The following is a 26913-nucleotide window of genomic DNA, read 5'->3' as shown; positions in this document are numbered from 1 at the left end:
GGGTAGGCACTCGACATACATGATCTTTGCCGAGTGCCCGAGGGCCCGTACACGGAAAAATAGCTAAGAGTGTAAAATCATAATTTACAACTCAATCATTCTACTATCTCATACAACTCAAGTCTAATTTAATGGTTTCCACATCCATTATCACTTTATACGCTGAAATATGTTTTTATTATGTTTTCCTTGTTCTATAGATCACAATAGGTTTATGCTAAATTTTCACCTTTTTTAATGTGTTTTGCTATAATTTAATTAAACAAATTTCTAGAATAAAATTGAAAATCATTTGTAGGGGAGGGTGAGGGAGTGACCCACCCCTAGGGCGGATCATTCCCGCACCTGCCCTTAAAATAGGGTCCATTTTTAGGGGTGGGAAAGGGGTGACCCGCCCCTAAATAGTATTTTTAGAGGCGGGTGAGGGGATGACCAGTCCCTAAAAATATATTTTTAGGAGCGGATAGATTGCTGCAGTAATTTCGTTCTATTTGTAGCAACGGGTCAAATTTTGAGCTGCCTCTAAAAAATTCGGGACGTTGCTACAAGTCATTTTTGTAGTAGTGGCAGCAAGGCGGTGTGGACGCCACTGGCCACGGATGGTGAAGGACATCCAGTGGGTGGATGTAGATGGTAGGGGAGTATGGCAGGCTTCGCCGATGGTGAAGCTAGTGGTGAAGTTTGATGATAGCAGATTTGGCGGCGGATACGCCATGCTGGAGACGAGGATGATTGGCAGCGTGGGTGCGAGGAAGGGAAGTTCATGGGCCATAGTCTTCATGTGATTAAAACCATTTCCATTACCTTTGCTGACACCCAGCGCCACCTTTTTTTTCGGAAAAGCTATGGCTCACCCGAGCATTTCTGGTCTGTCTCTCACTCGAATTTCTGTCCGTCCGATCTCTTTCCGTCTTCGCTGTGATGTCTTTGTTCCTCTCCGCACTCCGCTTTGTCTGACCCATGGGGTCATTTTTTTTTTAATTTTGTCCGCGCCCGCCGCTTTTCTACGGCTTCCGCGCCCGCCGCGCTTTCTACGACTTTCTTATACAGAGCTCTCTCTTTTCTGTCTCTCTCAGCTCGTGTTGCTTTTCCCTTTCCTCTTGCACAGGTGAGGCGATTCTAGGGTTCATCATGATTTCTTCCTTCACTTTTTGATTTCCACCAATTTGTTTGGTTGCTTGCACTCTCCACCCCGATCTGTTTGTGCTTCTGTATTTAATTCCATTTTATTTCCTATTTTGGTCTCGTTTTCTCCGTTAATTTTTGCAGTAATCTCGCGGCGCATTTGGTTGTTTCCTGATTCGAATCAGGCTCGCGGTGATTTGGCCTTTATGGTGATTTTGGCCTTGCCGTGATTTTCCTCTCTCTCCGTGACTTCTGGAGATGATGGGGGGCAGCCGGCGGGGGAGACCCCATCTGATCTCTCCCCCCCCCCCTGACTTTTGGAGATGATGGGGGCAGCCCGGCGGGAGACCCCATCTGCTCTCTCTCTCTCTCTCTCTCTCTCTCTCTCTCTCTCTCTCTCTCTCTCTCTCTCTCTCTCGCTAGAACATGCACGACGGCAGCGATCACAGGCGGCGCGCGTTGGAGGCCGAGGGTGAGGCGGCACTGAGGAGGCCTCGGTGACGGGAGGTGCTGCTGGAGCATCCACGTCGCGGCTACTGCCTGCCTGATCTCCCATATGAGCTTTGTTTTTGCTTGTGGATTTGGCTTATTTGATTCTGCCTCCCCCTTCCATCTGATTTGCTTTCAGATTTCAGTCATTCCCCTGTTTCATTGTAGTTTCTATTTTTTTCCCCTGATTCATACTTCATAGCTGTTGTAGTTAGATCTGTACCCATTTCGGCTAGTTCCTTTTTATCTAACTTATTTCCGAGTAGTTTTGTACCTAAAAATTGCACAAAATAGATTAATCAATAGCCGCTGACTTGTATGCCACTCATTTTTATCTGTAGCCAAATTTATTTGTTACGACTTTATTTTATTTATTTTCTTGTTTTAATAGTTAATAAATTTTCTCACTCGAGTGTTTTATCCAATATATTGCATTTCCCCATGGAATGTATGCTTTGTTGTTTTGCTGATTTTTTTCTTCTCTGTTTTTAGCTTCTAGTGTAGTTAGGCCTTTTACTTACCTCTTCTGATTTGTATACACAGTTACATCTCTAATGAATAGGAATTGGTATTGTATCTAGTGGGATTTGCACTGCATCCCATCCTTTGTAGATGCATTGTGCCATTTGTTTTGACAGCCTATGCTGTTTGTTTGGTTTCAGTACTGCAATATAGTTTTTAAGATTTAAATCAATGAAGCATTGGTGGATGAATAGCATTTTCTGAATTTGTTAGGTACTATTTGTTTCAAAATGGTTGGGGCCTAATGTGATTGAAAATTTGGATCCTATGCTAGGTATAATGCTGTTGTAGATACTGCTATTCTTGCTGTCTGTCTGTTTGTTGCTTCTGCTATCCGTTAGATGTAATCAAGTGACAATGTTCAGTGAGATTCATGCTCTGTTCCCTTCTTTAAATGTGTGGTGCTTTTGCTACCTTTTCCTATTAGTTTTCCCTTTTACTGTCACCTCAGTTTGTTGTTCATATAGGAGCAGACCTGTACACTAGCAATTTTTTTTGGAAATAGTACGGAGATTTCATTACTTTTGATGAATGACATTATCTGAACATGTTTGTTCATTACTTTTGATGAATGGCATTATCTGTTGTAGGATATCGATGCATACCTTGCTGATTCGCATCACTGGTCATTTTGAAATGTATGTTACATGGTTTTGATGCCTTTTCGTAGGATTTTTTCTTTAATAATTTCTGTTGGTTCTTAATATTAGCTTTGTTGCATCAAAAACGTCCAGAGTATTCCAGTTTGACTCGTATTTTGGTATTAGTTGTAATTATTCTTTTTGTAGATGGCAAGGAAGAGGCCTAAGGAATTTATCGACCTTGACAACAGTCAGGATTCTTATGGTTTGGACAGTGAAGATTTGTCTGCTTATCTATCTGACAGTGAGAGTAATGACTTCGAAGATTCAGAAGTAAGTTTTTCCTCTTTGTGTTCTTTTTTAAATTTGCCTATACCCCTATATCCTGTTTTTCTAATTGTGTTTCCTGTTTTTATTCTTGTTTTCTATCAAGTTCACAGCTCTGGGGGCATTGAAAGCATCCAATTTGTTGCTTATCAACAAGTTTTGAAAAATGTAATTTACTTTATTTTCCCTCTTATTCCTTTTTAGATTTTCAATTTTAATTACACTTAGACTAATTTTCCATGTTCCTTTTGTGTTTTCAGTACCATGAATTGAAGGTTTTGAAGAGGCAGCTCGCGAAAACTATATCTCTTGAGGTTCTTATCTTTTCAGTCATAATTTATGATTTACTTTCTTTCTTGTTTTCACTTTTCTTATTTCGATTCAATGTTATGTTTATAACAACTTTTTCTTCTCTGTTAGGAGGCAAAGAAGCAAAAATCTGCTAAAAGGCCCAAAGAAGTTTTTACCAGATTTTCAGTTTCAAGCTTTTCATCTATTTTGGATGCTCTTACACCTGAAAATCGTGAAGTCATTGAAAATTCTGGGCTGGGATCTCTTTTGCTTTTCCAAAAGTGCTATGTGCCTAATAAGTTTGTGAAGTGGGTAGCTGAGCTAGTGAATTATAGATCAGCTGATATAGTTGTTGATGGCAAGGTTATCTCTCTTACAAAAGAATCTGTGCATTTAGTTCTTGGCCTTCCAATGGGTGATAAACATTTCCCTTCCGATCCTTCTGGGGGTAAAGCAATTGTGCTGTCAATGTTTGAGAAACAGTCCTTGCCTTCAGTGAAGTTTTTTGCCAACAAAATTCTAAAGCATCAAACTTAGTCTGATGAAGATTTGATCATTTGTTTTATTCTTGTTGCAATGAACAGTTTTCTATGTCCTAATACTTCAAGTGTCCGTAGCTATCGATATTTTGGTAATTTTGAGGATATTAACAATCTGAATCAATATGATTGGTGCGGTTATATTCTGGACTGGTTGCTTGATTGTGTTAAATCCTTTAATCGTGGCAAAAGTATAAGTTCAGGCTTTGGTGGTAGTCTTGGTGGTTGCTTGTACTACCTTGCTGTAAGTATTTCCTTTTTCTTGACTATAAATTTACTTTACTGTTATTATTATAATTTGTTTCTTACATATTCAATTCAAACATTAACATATCTCTCCTTTTTGTGTGTGTTTTTACTTAAACTGTTAGGTACTGTACCTAGATTATGTTGATTTTGGAGTTCGCCAAGTCTCAGATTCTATTCCACGCATTACTGTTTGGAAGGATTCAATGATACAGACCTATGCTCAGCTTGACATGAAGTCTCCTAGTTCTTATGGATATCACCCCTTACTTGATGTTTCTCATACCTGCTATTCAAAGGTATTTCTCATTTTTTAAATTTTTAACATGTGCATTTGTACATATCACTTTTTAATGCTTTTTTATGCTATTTCTATGTATGTATATTATTTACAGTACCACCATTCTCTTATTATATTATCTTTTTTTGGCCTAACATATTTGATCTCTCACTTGCTCAGCATTGAGTTTCTTTTGCTTCAATTTTGGTTTATCTTTTTTTGACTTTCTTTAATATTTCTATTTTTTGTAGGATTTAAGGTTTCTTTACAATCCAATGTGTGTCAATATAGATTCTCATTTTGCTGAGAATTTGGACCAATTTTCTGGTCGCAAGCTTCCTGATTCTTTGAAGGCAAGCATTTGCAAGCTTATTCAGAACTACCTCTTCAACTCTGGAGTGTTTGTTAAGCTGGATGTCAATCATGTTAGTGCCATGCCAGATTCGCTGAAATCTGTGTTATGTAAACTGTTGAATCATGTGTATTCCATTGATTCTCGCATTGAAAATTTAGTCCTGGATCTTCTTAAGCTCATTGCTAATGCCTACGAAAATAATGACCGTGGGTCAAATCATGATAATGCCACTTCTACTCAGCATCCCAATGTTCATGAGTTGACGAAGAAATGAATTCTTCTGGATCAAGTAGGAGACAGAATCTTGGCAATTCGGGTATTCTTCTATTTTTTTTATTTTCTGTTAGCTTGTTTATATTCACTATTTTCTAACCTTTATATCATTTTGTTACATATGTATAGATGCCCAGGATGATGTCCCTTGTTCTCAATATGAAGCTGAGAAAGCTACAAATCTATCTAGCCATATTCCCTGTGCAAATCTTGCTCAGGTTTGTTTTTGTTTGTTTTTTCTCTTTTTATTTTGTCATCTTATTCTTTTTGGCCTAATATCCTTTTTTGTCAAATTTCTTATAAATGTAGTTTTGTTCTTCACCTTCTGGAGCTTCTGATGCTGCTAATAACGCTTGCAAACCCTCTGCCCCCTTGCCTATCCCCAAATTGCACTGTTCTCCTGCCAATTCTACACCTTCAAATGTAATATTCATGTTTAATTCTCTCATTTTGACTCTGATTTTTTTCTTCATTTCCGGTGTCCTAATTTCTTTTACTGGTTTCTTAGTCTACTCTTTTTATTTTCTCATTTTTTTAGGTTGATAACGATGTCATTGCTAGGGTGATGCAAAATTTGACAAAGAACAGTTACATCTTCTTACCTATGTCTTTAATTTCAATCAGTACCTCAATTTTTTTCTTTTTTCAATTTTTTTAATTTATCTTTTACTCAATATTATTGGGTTTCTATTTATTTTTTTGCAGCACACTTTTGTCATAATGAAATAAAAAAATCAGATGCTGGTCCATCTAAAATCAAACTTGATAAGGCAAAGAATTCATCACCAGTTGTTCATGCAAAAGAGCCTGCTGTTTCTGCACCTAAGAAATTGAAGCATTCTGCTATTTTTAATGCTAATCATCACACTCAGAGCGACGTGATTATGCTTGACAAGGAGAACTATTATGCTCCTGATTCAATTTCTCCATCTCCTAAGCCAGGCATGACCAGATTTTTTTCTAAGCAGGTATTATGTTTTCTTTTTTATTTATTTTTTGTTGTTTCCTTTATGCCTTTCATATTTTTCTTGTATATACTCTTTTTCATATGCTAATCTGATTTCCTTTGTGTCTAAATTATACTTTTTTTTGTTCAATCCATTTTATAGGCTGCTTCTGATAAAGATAATGAATCACCTCCATTATCTCAAAGGGTATATTATATCCTTTTCTTTACCTTATTTCTTTTTGTCTAGTATTTTTATTTCTTAGTTTGTCCTTTGTAATATTATTCACTTCTCCAATCTTAGAACACTTCCATTTTGTTTTATCAGACTCCAATTGTGATGCAAACTATAGGCTGCACTCCTCACAGTACACAAAGGAAATCTTCTGCCGTGTCTCAGCGTCTTAGGAATTCCAGCTCAAGATTTAATTCTCGATTGACTGAAAATCACAGTGTATGTGTTCATTCTTTCTCATTTTCTATTTTCCACTTTCAATTTCAATTTTTTTACAATCTTTTATCGTATTCTTGTTTTTATATTTTTCTAGGATTCTCCTGAAGTTAAGATTGTTGGTGAAAGATCTCTAGATGATAGTGTTCGAGCTATGAGTAAAAAATCTGATATCATGTACAACTCAAAACTTCAGAAATCTGCTTTCAAGGGTTCTGCCCCTCAGGCTTTGTGCCCAGCCCCCAATGCCCGCTCTGATGTAAATGATTCACAATCATTTTCTTTTAGAGCTAGGGATTCTACAACTGGTGGTAAACTTCCTGTCCATGGCCCTAGACGTGTTGTTAAACCTGGACCTTTGTTCAAAGGTGGCTGTGTTACTGGTTCCAATTCCAATAAGTTTCATGTTTCTAAATCTGAGATTGATAATTACAATAGTATTGTCAAGTTGGCTTTATCTGAATTTCAAGGGTTAGTGTTATTTTCCTCTCTACTCTACCTAGTTTTGAGTTGTTCAGTTTCTTTTTTGCTTTTCATTCTACGGTTTTGTTTATTAGCTTTATTCTATTTTTCATGCAGTGAGGATGCAGTCAATCTTTCAGGAGTCCGTTGCACCTTTTGGGCATTAGGAGACTCTCTTAAACCGGGTGGAGTTGTGAAGTCTTTTGTGGTTTCTGTTTTTGCCTACAGTCTGTTCTCAAAACCCAGTGGTCATCCTGTAAATTCAAGACGACATTATTTTTTCTCAAATATTTCTGTAAGATTCTCTCTCTCCTAGCTAAATTTCCTATTTGTTTTTGGTTATCTAATGGCTTATTTTTGTTCTCAGTACATTTTGCTCCTATCACTATCATTTAAATATATTTCCCATTTTCTAGGATCAATTGCTCAAGGATGTAGATGAAGCTGATCAAGATGTGTTGGCTCGAGCTTTTAGAAGATCATCAAAGGCTAGTCCTCTAAATCAATCCAATATGGTCAGTCAATTGTTGTGTCTTTTCTTTCAAATATTTTTTGACCATGTAATCTCTTTTATTAGCTAATCATTTTCCATTTTTTTAACATCTTTCTTTTATTGCAGTTGTTTTATCCTACTTTCTTCCAGGACCATTGGTTTGTATTTGTTGTAGACATAAAGGATCGTATGTACGTTATCCTTGATTCAGTCTTTAAGAAAGATGATGAGTATCAAGTTTTTGTCCGTGGAAGGCTGGTTAGTGTTTCTTTTTACCCTTTTTCATGATTTTGCAAACACTCTGCCTACCCAAATTGTTATTTAGAGTTACATCATATTTGTGATTACAGCATATTATGGCATGTCAGTTTTTAATGTATAGGCTGGTTATCTATTTTTGTTTGCAGAGAAATTCTTTTGAAATCCACTGGGATAAATATGTGGGTCTGGATATGGGCTTTGAAAATTATGAGTTTGTTTACCCAGCAGTACCTGAACAGCCACCGGAAAATACGTAAGTTCACTGTTTTTACCCTTTTTTCTATGACTTCTCTACAAGTTTTTCAAGTTATCATTACTTATCACTATTTTCATTTTTTTGGCAGCACTGATTCTGGAATTTACTGTATGATGTTTCTTGAACACTGGATGTCAACAAGAACTTCTCTAACAACTATTTTCTCGCACACCGATATACCACATATTCGCATTAAGATTGCAAATGATTTGGTTTTCCAACCGAAGAATTTAGGAATGAAGCATCGAGTTGTCTATTTCAATGTGAAGGTTAGTTTCACTTTTTATTTGCCCATGGTTATATTTTATGTTATCATTCTTTTATTGTTCATTTATTTATTTTCATACATATTCTGAATTTTTAATGCAGGGAGACTAAGATAGCATCACCACCATGAATCATGAAGGCTTTGTTTACACATCATTCTCAGTGCTGAGTTTAGATTTCAGATTTAAATGTGCTCATTTGTTTTGAGCAGTACAATCTCTGTAATATGATAGATAAACATGTTTAGCACATATTATGCCCAAAACCCCTGAATCATAGACTCATAAGTACATTTGTGATCCTAGTACTCAATACATAATTGTGCTTTATAAGTTCTCCTCTTGTTGCTGCCCATTTTTTTCAACTCCCAGCATCACTCTTTCTGATTTCCTTTCTCCAATTTCTTCTTGCTTTTCCCCTGGGGACCTACAAAATTATATTTCAGAGTAGTTTGTATGTTATATGCCTACTCGACAAAATGTTTCTTTTATACTATGCAATTATTAACTAGTTCCAATGCAAATCTTACTTGAGGTGTTTGGGTTTTGTTTTTTTTTCTTTTTTGCTTCTGCTTTTGCCATCTTTATCCTTTCTTGTTCCACCAGCGACATCAGTCTCTTTGGATTTTTTGGTCTTCCATTCTGTTGTATTTTATCAGGATCCGTTAGTACTACTATCTCTGCACAACATTCAAGATTTTCAGTTCCTTCCCTGTTTCCTTGCTGTTGTACTAGATTTTCTGCTATTGATGATTCTCCAGTATCGTTTTGTAACAGCAGCAAGTCAAGGTGTTCATTGATCTTGTCAAACTGCTGGTTGAGGTAATCCATTGCTTCCTGTTTCTTTGCACCTTTATTTGTCAATATTGCACCTTTTCTTGATAGCATATTGAATCTTAGCAATTCATGCGTATCACTTGTTTCAGATCTGATAGGATTATGCATTTTTTTCTTTCTTCCTCCATCTGTCTATGAAATATTTTCTAGGTATTTCTCTTATTTCTTCTTCAACAATCACCTTTAGTATGTGAACACACAATATTCCACCTTTACTGAACTTCCCACAGATGCAACTGAATTCCTCTTTCCCTTGAGTAAGGTCTGTTAGAACTATATATCTCCTGATTCTTTCCCGCTTCTGAATTTGATTGGACTTGTACCATACCTCAAAGTACTTGCCCTCTTCTATTTCCTTGTATTTATATTTTTCTGCCAGCTTCAACTGATTCATGAATTTCAAAAATATATTTCTATTGTACAACTCCATTGCTTGCTGTTCAATTGTGTACCCGTAGTACAATTCTTTTGGTTGCTTTTGTTTGGTTTGATTATCCTCTATTTCTTCCTTGTTTCTGATTCCATCAACTATTCTTTGATATTCCCGCAAGAAACTGACAATGCTGTATGTAGGACCTACATTATCTTTGAATCTTGCATTTGCCCCCTCACTTCTACCGGTGCTTTGGATGAAAGGAAAGAACTCATTCTTGAAATAAACTGGTATGAATCTCTTCCTCATGTTCCACATTTTTGTAAAGTATTTGTTGTTCTCCAATTTGAAATCATAGATCATTTTCTGCCATAGTGTTTCAAATTCTTCTTCAGTAACTGAATAGTTGACAATGTCCTCAAACATTTCTGGCAGTCCTTTGTTAACTGCAAAGCACTTCAAATTTTTGTTGTAGCACTTTGATTTTATATGAAAAAAACAATTTCTATGCTTGCTGTTTGGAAACACTTTCTCAATTGCTGCTTTCATCGCCTTGTCTTGGTCAGTTATTATTGATCTAGGATGCTTTCCTCCCATTGAATCAAGAAATGTCTCAAATACCCATTTGAAGGTTTCAGTTGTTTCATCTGATAGGAAAGCACACCCAAAAAGGCATGTATGCCCGTGACCAGTTATGCCAACAAACGGTGCGAAAGGAAGATTATACTTGTTTGTCATGTAAGTGATGTCAAAGCTTACACAATCTCCAAATTCTGAATACCAATTCAGTGATATACCTTCCCTCCAGAATATATTCTTGACTTTCAAGTTCTCATCCACTTGAAATCTGTAATAAAATGTCGGATCTTCTGTTTTTCTTTTTCTGAAATATTCAAATGTCTTTGTCATGTCACTTCCAGTAACCTCTCTGTTGATTTTTGTTCTCAAGTTTTGCACATCTTTTGTCTTGTAGGGAAGTGCAGTCAGGCCTCCTCTCAAGTATGACAGAATGGCAATCATTTTTCTAGTTGGTATGTTGTTATCATTCAAGGTCCTTATAATTCCCTTCTCATTGTCTGTCATATTTTTTTGCCACTGAATAATTGATTCCTATCTTTTGGACTAAGTTCATGGTTATGTTCTAAGTCAAGTCTTACAACCTTCCAAATCCCTTTGTCTTCCTTTACAACCATCACACACTTGCAATCTGTTCTGACCTGGACATTTGTTCTTCTTTTTTTCTGTTCTTCTGCTGGCCCATCTTCTATCAGTGTTTCTTCTTCATTGATCTCACATTTCTTAGTTCCTTCTTTTCCATAGCGATGACATTTCATCTCCTGTTTATAAATCTCATTGTTCCTTTTCTTGGCTGTAGTTCTAGTTACATGAGCAATGACAACTTCAAAACCAGCAAGGAATCCATAGAAAGAAAAGAAGTGGTGAGCATCATCCCTATCCTTAAATTCCATTCCTATTTGGGGTGTGTACTTGCTTTCAATTGCTGCATTATTCCCTTCTGAGGCTGCTAACTCCTCCCTTCTAATGAATTCATCGAGTTGCTCTTCTGTCAATACTTGGCTGCCATTTATCTCCTCTCCATTTAAGATGTCTTCTGTGGCTTCATTTACTGGCTGAATGATTGCTTCTGAGTCACAGTTTTCTCTTGATTCAACCTGTCAATGAAAACTTGTTTTTTGTTATTATATTGTATAGATATACATTCATATATGCACAACAACTTAGTTTTCATTTTGTTACTCACCTCCTCTAACTGTAGTGTATTGAAAATATCATTCCTGCAGATTTCATCCTGTGTGTTGAATTCCCTTTCTCCATTTGCATCAAACGTTGTTTCCTCAATCTGCAGAAGTATACATATAGTTATTTTTTATTTGATTTTGCAAATGATCAATATCTTGTTCACTAATTTTTTTTAATTTTATCTGAAGACATTTTTCTTACCTCACTATTTGACATTGTGTCATTGTTCTGATTTCTTGTTTCATCAGTCAAGAACCTGCTTACAGGATTCATCTTCATGCCAAAAGTAACTACTTGGTTAGTACTTTTGTTTTTCATTGCACAAATTTATTTTCACCAAATGATTTGTCTTTTTTTACCTGCTTTTGTGCATTTCTTGCCATCTCCTCTGGATTGGTATCAGCAGTATAGATTGTTTCACTAAGTGCTGGTATTTGAATATTCCCCACTGTCAAGTCCTGCAACTTCAAATATTTTTGTTAGCTGTCTATGTTTCATTAGTATGTAAACTAATGCAATTTTCTTAGACTAAAAATATCATCAAGAAATTAACTTCAAATTAGCTGGAGCAACGACATTATCCTTTTCAATGTTTTTTACCTCATATCCCAAATTTGCATTTAGAAGGCCCATCAATGATTCTCCTTGGTTCTGCCAACATACATGCACAAATCACAATAGTTTGTAGCTATGGACTCACTGTAATTTTGTAGGACTTGAAATATAACTTTTAACTTCATATAGCTGTTTAGTTATACCAGATAGATCTCTGAATTGTTGTCCTGTTCCTGTGAATTTCTGATTTGTTCCCATAGCAAATATGTATAAAATCCCTGCACAAATACCACTAATGTGTTAGTTCAAATGCATTTTCTCAAATAGCTTCATTTGATCCCCTTTTTAATCAGGCAGCCTTTTTTATTTTTTGTACCTTTGTCTGTGTCTTGCTATCATCTAGATTGCTGGCTCCATCTCCATTAAACATTTCCTTTGACCAAAATTGGCTTGCTATTTGCATTTCAGAAGATTCCAAATTTGAAGTTTCATTGTTTCCAATCTGCTAGAACATTTAATAGTCTAGTCAATTTACCTTTTCAGTAGTTGTTCATTGTTCATATATCCATTTCTAGGGAGTAATTTCAGTATGAGTTACCTTATCAGCCACGTTCAAAATAATGCCTTCTTCAGTTAACTTCATACTCTGTTTCTCTGCATTTATAACATCTAGTTCATATGCCCCTGTAGGTTCCTGAAATTCAAATATCACATTTGATAATTGCAATGTCATGTAAGATTTTGACAAATTTTGTTTTGCTAGTTCTTTTCTGCAATATGCAACAGAAGATATTGTTCTTTTTCTGTGTTCTTTGTAGTCAGGTTGTGCGTGCAAACCAAATTCATTACATCAATCAGGAAATACTACAACTCTCAAATTTTCATCTAATTGTAGCTGCTGTACACTAACTTTTAGAATTAAACTGACCTGATATCTTTTTAATTGATGATCATCCTCTCTTTTGTTTGATCTGCTTGTACTGTGACTCCTGCCCTCCCTCGATTCCTTCTCCATGTTCAATCTGATGATTTGGTTACTGGTGCCTTTGTTTTCATTTGGTGGGCACTTGGATCTGTTTTGGATCTTTTCCTCACAAGCAGTCTGCGTGTGGCAACAACCCCAACAACCCCACGTGAAAAGGTAAGCTACGGGTTCTCATCTACTTGTCTTGCAAGAATCCTAGATGAACTTTACTTCTTATTTACTAGTCTGCCATTGCTTTTTCCTTTTTTCACTTTTTCTGTTTTGCCCTTATCGAGTTGGACTGGGTTACTATATATGGGCTTTTCCTCTTTTTGGGCTTTATCTCTTAATCTTGGTTGGATTGGGCTGTGATGCATCTTTTTGATTGGGCATTTGATCTTTTTTTTGTTTCCTGGGTTATTACTTTGTCATGAAATCTGTTTTCTGGGCTATTTGGGCTTCTTTAATTTGTTTTATCAAATTTTGTTTTCTGTAAATTCGTTATTATGAAATTTTGTTTTATGAATATTTGTTATTATGAAATTTTGGTATTATGAATATTTGTTTTCTAAATTTTGTTATTATGAAAATTTGTTTTCTGAATTTTGTTATTATGAATATTTGTTATTATGAAATTTTTGTATTATGAATATTTGTTTTTTGAATTTTGTTATTATGAAAATTTGTTTTTTGAAAATTTTTTATTATGAAGTTTTGGTATTATGAAAATTTGTTTTCTGAATTTTGTTATTATGAAAATTTGTTTTTTGAAAATTTTTGTTATGAAGTTTTGGTATTATGAAAATTCATTACGAAGAATTTTTTTGTTTTTTGAATTTTGTTATTATGAAAATTTGTTTTTTTGAAAAAATTTTATTATGAAGTTTTGGTATTATGAAAATTCATTATAAAGAAAAAAATTTATCAAAATTTGTTATTATAAAATTGTTTTATGAAAGTTTTTTTCTATTATTTATTTTCTGTTATTATGCTCTATTTGTTTCAAATGCATCCCAAAAAATTTTTTGGGTTATTAGTCTGTCATGAAATTTGTTTTCTGGGTTATTAGTTTGTCATGAAATTTATTTTTTGGATTATTATTTTGTCATGAAATTTGTTTATATTCTCCTTTATTTTTTTTATTTTATCTGGTTTGTTTGGTATTGATTGGATGTATACAATTTTTTGGGTGATGGCAGCCTTTGTTTCACTCAATTTTGTGCTGTTGTATTTTTTGTGTGATTTGGCTGGCTGAAACACACGTGTGAGCTAAAGGTTGAAATCACTCGAGTAAGGAATAGACGGACCCTTTTTTTTTTCCTTCATGAAAGAGGGACTGATTATTCCTTGTTTCTGTGCCGGTTCTTTTGGGCCATACCAAAGCAATGGGCTTCGTAGGCCGGGTAGGGAACAAGGCAAGGCTGGGCTTTCTTGTCTCCTACTAGGACTTGTTTGCACGGGAAGCTGGGCTGGGCCGTTTAAGCTCTGCTTGTTTCGTCTAGATCATCACTAATTTAATAGACAATATCTTTTCGCTAGCATGTTTTCACTCATTACAGTACCCTACTGTTTATTTTTACTATTTCTCTTTCTTTTGTGATTGCATATGCATATGCTAACTATTCTGTGGTGGGGAGTGAACTGAGTTTCTTACAGCAATGACATTATTTGTCAGGCATTAAATCTAGCTTGTCAAGAGTTGAATTTAGCCATATCACAATATTTCCAGAGCATCTTCAAGTTAGAAAATATGGCAATGAACTGCATGGTGCATGATTACAGCTAGCAGTACCCACGATGAGGAGATTATCTAATTCCCAACAGTTTCCCTAATAATCTATCTATGTGATAATTCAACGCATTGAATCAATAAGTAAACAACAGGTTTGGTGTTGTCTCTTATGGACATGTGGACTTATAAGATTTTTTTTAGTTATTAGGTAGTAAGTGCATGTTGGCAGCAGGACATGTGCATGTGTCCTGGCTAGCCAACCAACCAAACCAAAATGATTTGTCAGAGCAACCGACAAATCTTATGTGGCTAAAGAAATGCAGCAATCAGACGCTGCTGTTTCCTTAAATGTGTAGTACTCTGGAGCTATCATGTGCAATTATTTATGCCATGCATGGTGGACCAGTCATGCTATACATCTCTATATATATAGCCTGCAATATTTATGAATTGGACAACAGTATATCAAATCTAAGTCTCATCATACACTAGACACAATCATGCTATTGTTAGGACCAAACGCAGATGGGAAAGATATTTGGAATCCACAAACTCATCAAAAGATAAGGGAGCACATCATTGACATAGCCCATAGAACATATATAGACCGTTATGCCTTTTTTGCACAAAAGTAGGCCGACAAAATTTCCACATCATATACAATCCATATATTGAGTTAACTAGTCAGATCAAAAGATCTAAAAATGCCACCGGGTTAGTTTTTCTACTGCTTCAAATGCAATGAATTCCTCCTGTTCAACCACCAACAAATGAAAAATTCAAAATGTCGCTCTGTTGAAATACCTTTAATTTATAAAAACTTAATAACAACTCATCATATATTTCTGATTAAAAAACTTGTAAATTTGACAAGAAAGCTCCCCATGCATCATGATCGTACGGAAAAAATTGGCAGTGACAACTGTGAAATATGCGAAATAGTTCATTCATGTACTAACCAAATAGCAAAGTGTCGCACGTTATCCACTAAGGGTGCATTTTGCAATTCTCTCAGAGCTGCTTCTTTGCTGAATCTAGCAGGAGCTCTGGCAAACAATTTTTAGACAGAAGTGATTCTCTGCCTGATTCTATGAAGTAATTCTGTGAAATGAACTAAGAAGCTAGGAGCCGAAAAAAATAGCTTCTCCTGATTACGTGAAGTGATTCTCCATCCTGATTTAAGATTTTAATATATGCTAGAGAATCACTTTCAGCCACAAAATCACTACTCTCAACTCTCAGAGAATCAGCTCCAATAGAGAATCAAAATCAGATGGAGCTCTACCAAATGTTAGAAGCGACGGCGAACAAAACGATGAAAAATAGAAAGATCAAACCGCAGAAAGACACGAAGATTTAACGTGGAAAACCCCTCCAATGCGAAGGGTAAAAACCACAGGCGCCAGCCAGCAAGAACTTCACTATATCGGGTGTTTGTGTACAACGCCTAGCGGCGGCTTACAAGAGGAATAATAGGATTGATATTCTCCGGTGAAGCCTATGGGTTAGATATATAGGAGAGTCACGTGGTCTCCTCAACTTCTACTAGCAATGTGGGATTAAAAGTTTGCACCACATGGGCCTTAATGGGCCAAGCCCAAATTCCAACACTCTCCCATCAGAATTTGGATCACAATATAACATACTCCACCTTGAGACAAATTCCTTCTTGTAGCATATCAAAATCATCACCTGAACACAACAAAGAACAGAACTTCTGGCGCCAAATAGCCTCTTGGGCTAAACTGTCAAACCAACTAAGCTTGAGCAAAGCTCAAACTTAGCTACAGGAACTGGTTTAGTCATCATATCAGCTGGATTATCATGAGTACTGATCTTGCATACCTTCAATTTACCTTGTGAAATAACATCACGAACATAATGGTACTTGACATCAATATGCTTTGTCCTTTCATGAAACATCTGATCTTTAGTAAGGCAAATAGCACTTTGACTGTCACAGAATAGATCAATGCAAGAACCAACTCCACACAGCTCAGTAAACAAACCTTTTAGCCAAACTGCCTCCTTGCACGCTTCAGCAATAGCCATATATTCTGCTTCTGTGGTAGACATAGCAACAACAGGCTGCAAAGTAGCCTTCCAACTCACAGCACAACTGCTAACAGTGAACACATAACCTGTGAGTGACCTGCGCCTATCCAAATCAGCAGCATAATCTGAATCCACATAACCAATGAGTCCCTGATCAGTTCTCCCAAACTTCAAACAAGAATCTGCTGTTCCTCTGAGGTACCTGAAAATCCACTGAACTGCCTTCCAGTGTTCTTTACCAGGATTAGACATGTATCTGCTAACCAAACTCATAGCATATGATAAATCTGGGCGAGAGCAAACCATGGCATACATCAAAGAACCAACAGCACTAGAATATGGGACTTTTGACATGTATTCAACATCCTTCTCAGAACTAGGGCACTGAGCAGCTGACAATTTAAAGTGAGGTGCAATAGGAGTACTAACTGGCTTTGAATCATGCATATTGAAACGCTGAAGAACCTTGTTAATGTAATTATGCTGACTAAGAAATAATAAACCAGATTTTCTGTCTCTAGTAATCTCCATACCTAGAATTTTCTTAGCAATACCAAGATCCTTCATATCAAATTCACTACTCAACAATTTCTTTACTGTAGTGATTTCTTTTTTGCTCTTGGCAGCAATAAGCATGTCATCAACATATAACAGCAAGTATATAGGTGATTCCTCAACAATCTTAATGTAAACAAAGCTATCATATTCAGATCTTTTAAAACCATGTAACAACATAAATGAATCAAACCTCTTATACCACTGACGAGGAGACTGTTTCAAACCATACAAGGATTTCTTTAATTTGCAAACATAATTCTCTTTGCTTGGCACTATGAATCCTTCTGGCTGATCCATGTAAATTTCCTCCTCAAGCTCTCCATGTAAAAATGCAGTCTTCACATCTAACTGCTCAAGCTCAAGATCATGCATAGCAACAATACTAAAGAAAGTCCGAATTGAGCTATGCTTCACAACTGGAGAGAACACATCATTATAGTCAACACCAGGAATCTGACTGAAACCTTTTGCAACTAACCTTGCCTTAAATCTTGGAGGCTCACTAGAAGACAAACCCTCCTTTCTCTTGAAGACCCATTTGCAGCGAACAGTCTTCTTTTTCTCAGGCAAGCTTACAATCTCCCATGTGCCATTCTTCTCAAGAGACTGCATCTCCTCATGCATAGCTGAGATCCACTTCTCCTTATCAACTGAATCAATGGCTTCAGAATATGTTGCTGGCTCACTAGCATCCTCCACCTGTTCAGCACAACTCAAAGCATAATAAGTCAGATTACACTCCTCAATTAAACGGTTTGGAGGTCCACAACTCCTCTTTGATCTGCGAAGAGCAATAGGTAAATCTACATCCTCCTCATGCTGCAAATCAGACTGTGAAACTGGAGGTGAGTGCTGAACAGTATCAGGAACACTATCTGAAACATCATTACCAACAACTTCATTTTCCTGGTCATCCATAAGCTCCACCTGCACACTAACTTGTGACTGCAATTTCTCAACTAAAGCATCATCTGTGGACAAACTGTCAGTAAACATCACAGATTCATTGAAAACAACACTTCTGCTCATAAAAGTCTTTCTAGTTTCAGGATTCCACAATTTATATCCTTTGACTCCCGAATCATAACCAAGAAACAGACATTTAATAGCTCTAGGCTCTAATTTTCCATTATCAACATGAGCATAAGCAGTGCAGCCAAAAACTCTCAAGTGTGAATAATCTGCAGGTGTACCAGACCATACCTCAATAGGAGTCTTCTTGTTGAGTGGAATAGAAGGCGATCTGTTGATCAAATAACATGCTGTATTAGCAGCCTCAACCCAAAAACGCTTGTTCATATGGGCATTGGACAGCATGCAACGAGCCTTCGAGATGATAGTCCTGTTCATACGCTCGGCCACACCATTCTGCTGAGGAGTGTATGGTATGGTGTGATGCCTAACAATGCCTTCTTTTCTGCAATAATCATCAAAAGCATCCGAACAGAACTCTCCACCATTATCAGTTCGAAGCACCTTGACCTTCTTCTCAGTTTGCCTTTCTATCATAACTTTCCATTCTATAAAAGCAGCAAAAGTATCATCTTTGCTTTTCAGAAAATAAGGCCAGACTCTTCTAGAGTAATCATCAATAATGGTAAGCATATAACGAGCACCACCATATGAAGGCTTACGTGAAGGACCCCACAAATCAGCATGAACATAATCAAGTGTACCTTTTGTGGTATGAACAGAGGTATTGAATTTGACCCTCTTATGCTTACCAAATACACAATGCTCACAGAACTTCTTGCCACTCAGAATGCAGCCATCCAGCAGGTTTCTCTTCATCAATTCTGCCATACCGAGTTCACTCATGTGTCCAAGACGCATATGCCAAAGGTCAGTCTTACTAGGTTCAGCATTAGCAACATTAGCAGCAGAAACAGAACCATGCAAAGTACAACCTCTGAGAACATATAAATTTGAAGGATTGAGATCACCCAGCAAACATACAAGAGAACCTTTAGATACCTTCACAACTCCACCTGAACCGGTGTATTTGAGTCCTTCTTTATCAAGTGTGCTCAACGAGATCAGATTTCTTTTCATCCCTGGTATGTGCCTTACATTCTTCAGTATGCGAATCATGCCATCATGGGTCTTGATCTGAACAGAGCCAATGCCAATAATCTCACACGGGTTATCATCTCCCATGCGCACAAAATCACCGTTCTGCAAAGACTCATAGGAACTGAACCAATCTCTATTAGTGCAGATATGAAAAGAACATGCAGAATCAAGAATCCACTCATCATGACCAGCAACACAACCAGCAAAGACAACCAAACAATCTGACTCAGAGTTTTCACCAGCAGAAGCAACACTAGCCTTACCATCAGATTTATTTTTCTTCTTCTCCTTATTCTGTAATTTCCAGCAATCCTCAATCATATGAGATTTCTTCTTGCAATACTTACAGAATTTCTTCTTGGGACCTTTGGACTGGGAGCGGCCTCTACCGTCATTGCTCTTGCCACGATCGTTGTTATCACTTGAGGATCTTTGCTCTGATCTGCCTCTGACATGCAAAGCGTCGCCCCTAGAGGACGAGCCATCTGTCTGCACCATGCCTTTCATCTTCTCCTTAGACTGGAGTGCCTCACAAACTTCCGCAAGGGTTAGTTCATCACGGCTTAATAGTATGGTGTCACGGAAACTTGCATAAGAACTTGGCAAAGAGCATAATAAAAGAAGACCTAAGTCCTCATCTTCATACTTAACCTCCATCGACCCTAGGTCAGCAACGATCTCCTTGAAGACAGATAGGTGACCCATCACCGAATCACCCTCCTGCATCTTAAGCGTGTACAGCTTCAACTTCATATGCAATTTACTGGTAAGATCCTTCGACATACAGATCGATTCCAGTTTTAGCCACAATTCTGCAGCAGTCTTTTCCTGCAGCACTTCTTGTAGAATATCATTAGATAGATGAAGCTGAATAAGAGAAAGAGCCTTACGGTCCTTGCGCTTCTCCTCATCGGTCCACTCATCCTTCTTTTTCTTCCCGAATTTTTCCAGCGCCTCATCAAGATCATTGGTTTGCGCCAGAATAGCTCTCATCTTGACTTGCCATAGCGAGAACCTTGTCTTGTAGTCCAACATCGGTAGATCATACTTCATCGACGCCATCACGAAACCCAAACTTGAAACCACGGCTCTGGTACCACTTGTTAGAAGCGACGGCGAACAAAACGATGAAAAATAGAAAGATCAAACCGCAGAAAGACACGAAGATTTAACGTGGAAAACCCCTCCAATGCGAAGGGTAAAAACCACGGGCGCCAGCCAGCAAGAACTTCACTATATCGGGTGTTTGTGTACAACGCCTAGCGGCGGCTTACAAGAGGAATAATAGGATTGATATTCTCCGGTGAAGCCTATGGGTTAGATATATAGGAGAGTCACGTGGTCTCCTCAACTTCTACTAGCAATGTGGGATTAAAAGTTTGCACCACATGGGCCTTAATGGGCCAAGCCCAAATTCCAACACTCTCCCATCAGAATTTGGATCACAATATAACACCAAATAGACCCTAAAATGACCTATGTAAGTGCATGTGCATACCGGCATAGAGCTGAAAGTATTGTTTCTTAGTTCTACAAAATATGATATTTTGCAATTGGTTGGATTAGTTGTTGGCACTACTGTTTGAGACTTAGTGACTACAACCTAATTAAATTATGCACTACCAAATGATATTGCTCATTGGCAGCAACATGAGAGGTGACTGACCTCACCTGCAGGCCATAATTAATTTATGGCCATGCACATATATATTCATGGATGCATTTGATAATGCAAATCGAGACTCCATCCACGTGGATCGAATAAATGAGAAAGCAACATTTAATGACTGTGGTAGCTTACTTTCGAGGTTTCAAGTGCTCTTTTAGAACAATTTTTGAAAGATATGAGAGGTTGGGATGGAGAAAAATAAAGCAGGAAAGATAATGAGATGTTTCTTTGTAGCAACATATGGGGTTGAGAACAAGGGATAGCGAGACTAGCGCATTGCCTCTTCTATTGACGCAAATCTGGTCAACACACAAGTGGTAGAACATGCAAGATCGCAATGATCAGAACACCGACGAAGTACTCCGGCGACCGGTCAGACCGGTTGGGCGCAGAGAGCTTCGCGAAGACCTAAAACCACGAGCTCAGGAGGGATCCCGTCGGAGCTCGCAGATCTAGGGTTGTCTTGAGGTCGGCAGGCCACCCATGACGCCCTTGAACGCCATAGAGACGAGCAAAGAACAGCATAAGGTTGGAAAAGCTAGGGTTTGAGGAAAATAGGAAAAAGTAGATTGATTGATTCGATTGTCCTGGGTAGAAAGAACCTCAATCAACCGTGGCCTTTATATTTATAGGCCGGGGAGGGCGTACCACTTCCAAATCGGGTTACAAACGGACTCCAAATTACAGATCTAACTCGACTCGGACTGTACAGGCCCAGATCGGTCTGACCGGTCGGCCCTCGGTATTTGCCAATTTTGGCTGCCAACATATGCCCCTACCTTTTTGGTGACCTTTGCAAGCCAAAAAGCAAGTACCAAAAACTAGCCTAGATACATGATTTACACAGAAAACACAAGGCTAAAAATAATGCTAAGGGCGATACTCTATACCGGCCATCTTCGTCTTCAAGTGTCTGCCACACGCTGGGATAATATTTCTTCAAGTATCTTTCATTAAGAGCCCTTGGAAGACGCTCTCCTTGCATCGTCTCCACCATATAAGAATTGCCAAAGATAAACTTGACGATCTTGTACGGTCCTTCCCAACTTGGCGACCACTTGCTGAACATGTTACTCTTCCACCCAGGAGGCAATATTGTCTTCCAAACCAGCTCACCAACCTGCAAAGATTTTGCTCATACCTTCTTGTTGTAAGCTCTAGCCACCCGAAGTTTGTCCTTCTCAATTTCCTTCAAAACTTACAACTGCTTGCCGCTTACTTCATCAATATTGCCCATCATCAAGTCATAGTAATCAATAGCGGTAAGGTCATTTTGTTTAGCCAATCTAAAAGCGTCCAGATTCACCTCAACGGGCAAAATGGCCTCTTGACAATATACAAGCTCAAAAGGAGTAACTTTAGTAGCACCATGTCTAGATATAGGATGAGCCCACAATGCTTCAGATAATACCTCATGCCACCTCCTGGGATTCTCTTCTATCTTTTTTTGATAAGCTTTATCAAGATCTTATTACTAGACTCGGCCTGACCATTGGCCTGAGCATTGTATGGAGATGAATTGAGTATCTTGATCTTATAAGACTCGGCAAAATCACGTACCTCCTTTGAAATAAATGATAAACCTTGATCCATTGTAAAAGTTTGAGGAATACCGAATCTATGAATAATGTGCTCTGTAATAAACTCAATTATCTCCCGATGTGTCATATTCTTCAAAGAAAATGCTTCGGTCTATTTAGTGAAGTAATCCGTAGCAACCAACACGAAGCGATGTCCCTTTGAAGAAGGGGGATTAATTTGACCAATGAAACCCAACCCCCAACCTCTGAATGGCCATGGCTTGATGATAGGATGTAATAACGCAGCAGGCACCAACTGAGCATTACCAAACCGCTGACAATCTTCACACCCCTTATAATATCTGAAACAATCCACCATCATAGTTGGCCAATAAAAATCGGCTCTCCTAAGCAACCACTTCATTTAAGAAGCCGATTGGTGTGTACCACAGATGCCTTCATGAACTTCCCCCATAGCCACACATGCCTGATCAGAATCCAAACACTTGAGGAGTACATCTCAGCACCATGACCTGCAGTCTGACGATAAAGCTCATCATCAATAACAATATATTTAAATGCCAAATGCCGAATATTCCTCTCTGCACCATGACCTGGGTCCTTTAAATACGTCACAATAGGCACCCTTGAATCAGCAACCTTGGCCTTCCCTTTAGAATTGGAAGCAACGGCCGACTCGCTGTTCTCAGCAGTCTAACTGGTCAGACCGGTCTTTGGACCGGTCAGACCGGTCTGGGCGTGTTGATGGCCCTTAAGTCAGAAATAAAGCCGTCAACTCCTGCAGCTTTTCAAAACATTTAAACACCAAAAGTAGTTATAGGGCTTATTGCTAACAATTTTCACAAGTTTTGGTGATTCTTAGTTTGCAGGCACCCATACGCGGAATAAGGAGAAAACAAGCACAAGACGCAAAAGAAACACACAAAAGACTTCATCATGCGTCACACTCACAAGATGGGCCCGTTTGATAGAGAAAACCGACCTACAAAGCCCCGGCACCGACATACATAAGATGGGGGCCCACCTAGCAGTGTCCAAGACGAAAGGCGGCGCAAGAGGTGGGACTCGGGGGCCCGCCGAACACCGGGGTCGCTCGACCCCACATTGGCGCCAATTGGCCCGAGCTTTGGCGGGAAGGTCGCTCTTATCCTCCCAAAGGCGGTTCCTAGTGTTCCCATATTTGATTCCCGCGGGAACCGACCTCCTTGGGCTATAAAAGGAGCCCCCCTCACCCCTCCAAAGGGCATTCCACCATTCACCATTCTCTCATCCATTCCACTCCCATACACCACTAGAGGAGAGATGTAGAGGGGCTCCAGTTGTAAGATTAGGCTAGGGAGTGTGCGAGGAGAAGTTCGGGAGGAGGGCCGGAGTTGCCGGCTTCCCTCTGCTTGTACCTCGACGGATATGACTCTCTTTCTAGTAAGTATCCGGGGTTTTGCCCCTGACCAGATTGGTGTTGTCCCAATCGGTCATGAACTGGCTGCTTCAACCTGTCAAATATAGGTCCTCTGAAGCTTCCCTCCCCTGGAAGTGTGGCGGATACGGCGTCGGGTAGCATTGCATCCAAAATCCTCCATGCTCCCATGCAGAAAATTGAGATTTCGATGCCGGTGTAGCCCATGCCATGGTAGCATACATCGGCTGCATCTCTTGAGGAGGGAACAAAGTAACCACATCACCTCTGCGGTTGCTTGATTCTCCCCTTGGAAGATAAAGGTGCGCCTTGCCGAGGAGGTGACCTTGGCACTACTACAATTCTGATTTTCTGAGGCGTGCATAAGAAACACCTCATACCTAAAGTCACAGAGTATTTTCTGAGGCGTTTTGGTGCACACCTCAGTTAATCAAATAAAAAAAGAAAAAAAAGAAAAACAAGCTATAGGCCCGCCGAGCCCATCACGGATACACGCGTCGCCCGCCGCCGACCTGGGCCCCTGCCCACCGCGCGCCGCCCGCCGCCGGCCTGGCCCTCCGCGGCTCCGGATCATGAAGGGAGAGAGGGGGTGGCCGCCGCCGCCGGATCCCGCCAGATCCCGCACGCGGCCACCGGATCCCGACCGTCCCGGCCGCGCGCCGCCGCCTGCCATTGCCGGTGCAAGGGAGAAGTGGAGAGGGAGGGGCGGAGAGGAGAGGGAGGGGAGAGGGAGGGGCTATAGAGAGAGAGCGCTCAGGGAGGTGGCGTACGATGGGGCGGAGTGAGGGAGGAGTGGTGGATTAGGGTTAGCTTCATGTATATATACTTGGAGCATCTATTGGGCCGAGATGGACTGGGCTTTTTAACCGAGGTGGACCTTTATAATGTGGCTGCCTCTAAAAATACAACGATTAACAGAGGCATTCATGTTACATTTGACCGCCTCTGTTAATCGATTTTCTGAGGCGGTTTTCGTAACCACCTCAGTTAATAAGAAGTGACCGCCTCTGTTAATGCTGGGCATTAACAGAGGCGTTCATTTTTTGTGAACGCCTCTTAGACCTTTTTTAAGTGCCTCGCAAAATCCAGAATTGTAGTAGTGTGGGAGAGGAGGGTCCGCGCTATGCCGCCGCATCCCCGCGCGCAAGCTTGTGCCGCCGCAGAGGAAGGAGGCAGGGAGAGGTGGAGGCTTCGTCGTCAAAGCAGCAGCGCCTGGGCTTCGAACGCGAGGCGCGGAGGCAGGCGAGGGAGCAGCGCTTGCGGTCGCTGGAGCCAAGCAAGCCGAAGACGTGGCGATGAGCTCCTTGGGGAGGTCGGCGGTGCGGTCCTCCCCGCCGATGGCCTCGGCGACGGAGGCGAGGATCTGCGTGTCAGGACCCCGTATCCTAATGGCGCCAAGGAGTAATCAATCTTGTATTGCTTAGTGGATCTTCTAGTGGGCTGGCCACCTTTCGGCCCATGCTATTTGGGCCAGCCGGTCGGCCTGTGACCGAGCATCATATATTGCCGGCTCTGAGGAGCGTGACAGTTATGCGTGAACAGAGAAGACAAACCTCCATCGTCTACCTCCTGTCTCGACTCTGTTCTTCCCCAAACCCTCTGATTCTAGCCTTTCCCCTCCAAATCTCCTCTCCAGATATCTTGGATGCTAACAATTGGTATCCAGAGCCTCAATTCCCCACCACACCCACCCGAATTTTTTCCTGCTTCCACCAGTGCTCGCTCTGGCGCCGCAGAAGAAGCCGACCAAGTTTGAATCCGCGGTGATGACTTCCATGGAGGACTTCTCATCGAAGCTTGAGGGATTCGAGTCCATGATGAAGCCGATGCTGGACAAGCTAGCGGGACTCGAGGCTTGGCGTGCGACAGCGGACGCTTCCATGGACAAGCTCCTCGTCCATGCGACCACCACCGCGGACCGCACCCTGCAGTTCGAGGTGGCGCCTTCGGCCCAGCCACCGCCTCCGCCGCCGCCACCGCCGCAACCTCGCTATCCTCCGCGCCCGTCGACGGCTCCTCCACAGCCCCCGTCGTGCTGGACCAACCCCTTCGACCTCAGCGTGGCTCCATAGCAGGAGATGCGTCCATCTGCATCGGCCTGGGAGCAGCCCAACGGGCACCGCGTCGACCACCACCTCCGGGATGCTGGCGACGGGATCCTTGGATCCCACCCGCCACACCCGGTCACGGGTATGCCTCCTGATCCCAACTCCAGTCGCGTTGATTTCGCTCTTGCTCCCCCTCCCACCCACCAGAAGTCGAGTCCCTTACCCAAGATGGATTTCCCAAAATTCGATGGGGATAATCGAAGACTGTGGCGAGATAAGTGCGAGAGGTACTTTGAGATCTTCTCAGTGAGCGACTCCTTGAAAACCCGTTTTGCTGCCCTAATTTTCTCGGGTCCTGCCGCGGCTTGGCTCCATTCTGTTGAAAGCCAAGGCCGTATTTCAGACTAGGATCAGTTTTGCACGAGAGTGTGTGACAGTTTTGATCGCAACCAATACCAAACCTATATGAAACAGTTGGATTCCCTTCACCAAACCGGCTCTGTAGAGGACTATTACAACACTTTTGTCGATCTAGCGCATCACATCCTTCTGTATAATCATGGCTTTTTTGTGACTCGTTTTCTGAATGAACTGAAAGATGATATTCATTCAGTCATTACTTTACACCGTCCCAAAGATGTCGAGACTGCTGTCGCTCTTGCTTTGTTACAGGAAGCGGAGTTGGATTCGGGAAGAAAAAGTCTCTGACGAAAATTGAGCTGTCTAGCTCTTCCAAGTCTACCGTGAAATCTGGGTATTCTCATGACAAGCACAAATCCAAGTCTGAGTTTAAGCAGTTGGAAGAGCCCAAATAGAATGACAAGCTGGATTTCTTGAAGGCATATCGGCAGGAAAAAGGGCTGTGTTTCAAATGTGGAGAGAAATGGAGTAGACAGCACACATGTCCCCAGCAAGTTCCCCTACACATCATTGAAGAATTACTGGAAGTGCTCGATTGTTCTGATGACAGGACTTCTGATGATGAATTGCTAACTTCTCCTGTTGACTCTTCTCTGATGGCAGTTGCCCCCACTCAGCCTGTACTCAAGAAACGTCATACCATGCAATTTAAAGGCCTTATTGGCAAACAAGAGGTTCTTATCTTGGTAGACTTCGGGAGTGTGGCTTCCTTTGTTAGTTCCTCTGTGGTTCAGCAACAACAGCTTC

At 40.1% G+C, this 26913-nt stretch overlaps 2 protein-coding genes across 6 annotated transcripts; one reads left to right on the top strand and one right to left on the bottom strand.

The window, feature by feature from the left end:
• Positions 1 to 4006: 4006 nt before the first annotated feature.
• Positions 4007 to 8489, top strand: LOC120686402. Of its 5 annotated transcripts, none has more exons than XM_039968603.1 (16): positions 4007 to 4118; positions 4246 to 4419; positions 4652 to 5071; positions 5158 to 5246; positions 5338 to 5451; positions 5567 to 5615; positions 5734 to 5996; positions 6138 to 6182; positions 6303 to 6428; positions 6523 to 6896; positions 7005 to 7182; positions 7304 to 7402; positions 7531 to 7638; positions 7788 to 7894; positions 7986 to 8166; positions 8267 to 8489. In XM_039968603.1, the coding sequence occupies exons 3-16, from the start codon at positions 5026 to 5028 to the stop codon at positions 8273 to 8275; spliced, it is 1788 nt and encodes a 595-aa protein (XP_039824537.1). In that variant the 5' UTR covers positions 4007 to 4118; positions 4246 to 4419; positions 4652 to 5025; the 3' UTR covers positions 8276 to 8489. The 5 variants fall into 5 exon arrangements, 4 of the variants coding, with proteins under 4 accessions (XP_039824537.1, XP_039824535.1, XP_039824536.1 ...); XM_039968601.1 differs by having other exon boundaries at positions 7731 to 7894; positions 8267 to 8337; XM_039968602.1 differs by having other exon boundaries at positions 7507 to 7638; positions 8267 to 8290.
• Positions 8490 to 8540: 51 nt separating this feature from the next.
• Positions 8541 to 25257, bottom strand: LOC120685016. The gene is made up of 10 exons (XM_039966866.1): positions 25252 to 25257; positions 24960 to 25061; positions 12288 to 12383; positions 12066 to 12191; positions 11893 to 11967; positions 11735 to 11785; positions 11494 to 11592; positions 11336 to 11407; positions 11136 to 11234; positions 8541 to 11046 (listed from the first exon to the last, which is right to left on the bottom strand). Exons 1-10 carry the CDS (start codon positions 25255 to 25257, stop codon positions 10453 to 10455), a joined length of 1320 nt encoding a protein of 439 aa, XP_039822800.1. The 3' UTR covers positions 8541 to 10452.
• Positions 25258 to 26913: the final 1656 nt, after the last annotated feature.

This window comes from Panicum virgatum, chromosome 8N (assembly GCF_016808335.1).
Source record: "Panicum virgatum strain AP13 chromosome 8N, P.virgatum_v5, whole genome shotgun sequence".
Classification (NCBI taxonomy): domain Eukaryota; kingdom Viridiplantae; phylum Streptophyta; class Magnoliopsida; order Poales; family Poaceae; genus Panicum; species Panicum virgatum.
The sequence above is the reverse complement of the archived record's forward strand: the minus strand, read 5'-3'. Positions and strand labels throughout refer to the sequence as shown.

What these genes read in the sequence shown, in the direction of transcription:
- LOC120686402 (XM_039968601.1), top strand. Translation starts at nt 5,026, where the DNA reads ATGAATTCTTCTGGATCAAGTAGGAGACAGAATCTTGGCAATTCGG. An exon ending in CACCTCCATTATCTCAAAGG is followed by an intron (nt 6,183 to 6,302) that starts GTATATTATATC and finishes TTGTTTTATCAG; the next exon opens with ACTCCAATTGTGATGCAAAC. An exon ending in TTTTTGTCCGTGGAAGGCTG is followed by an intron (nt 7,639 to 7,730) that starts GTTAGTGTTTCT and finishes TTGTGATTACAG; the next exon opens with CATATTATGGCATGTCAGTT.
- LOC120685016 (XM_039966866.1), bottom strand. An exon ending in ATGCAAATTTGGGATATGAG is followed by an intron (nt 11,593 to 11,734) that starts GTAAAAAACATT and finishes TTGAAGTTGCAG; the next exon opens with GACTTGACAGTGGGGAATAT. An exon ending in ATACACTACAGTTAGAGGAG is followed by an intron (nt 11,047 to 11,135) that starts GTGAGTAACAAA and finishes TTTCATTGACAG; the next exon opens with GTTGAATCAAGAGAAAACTG.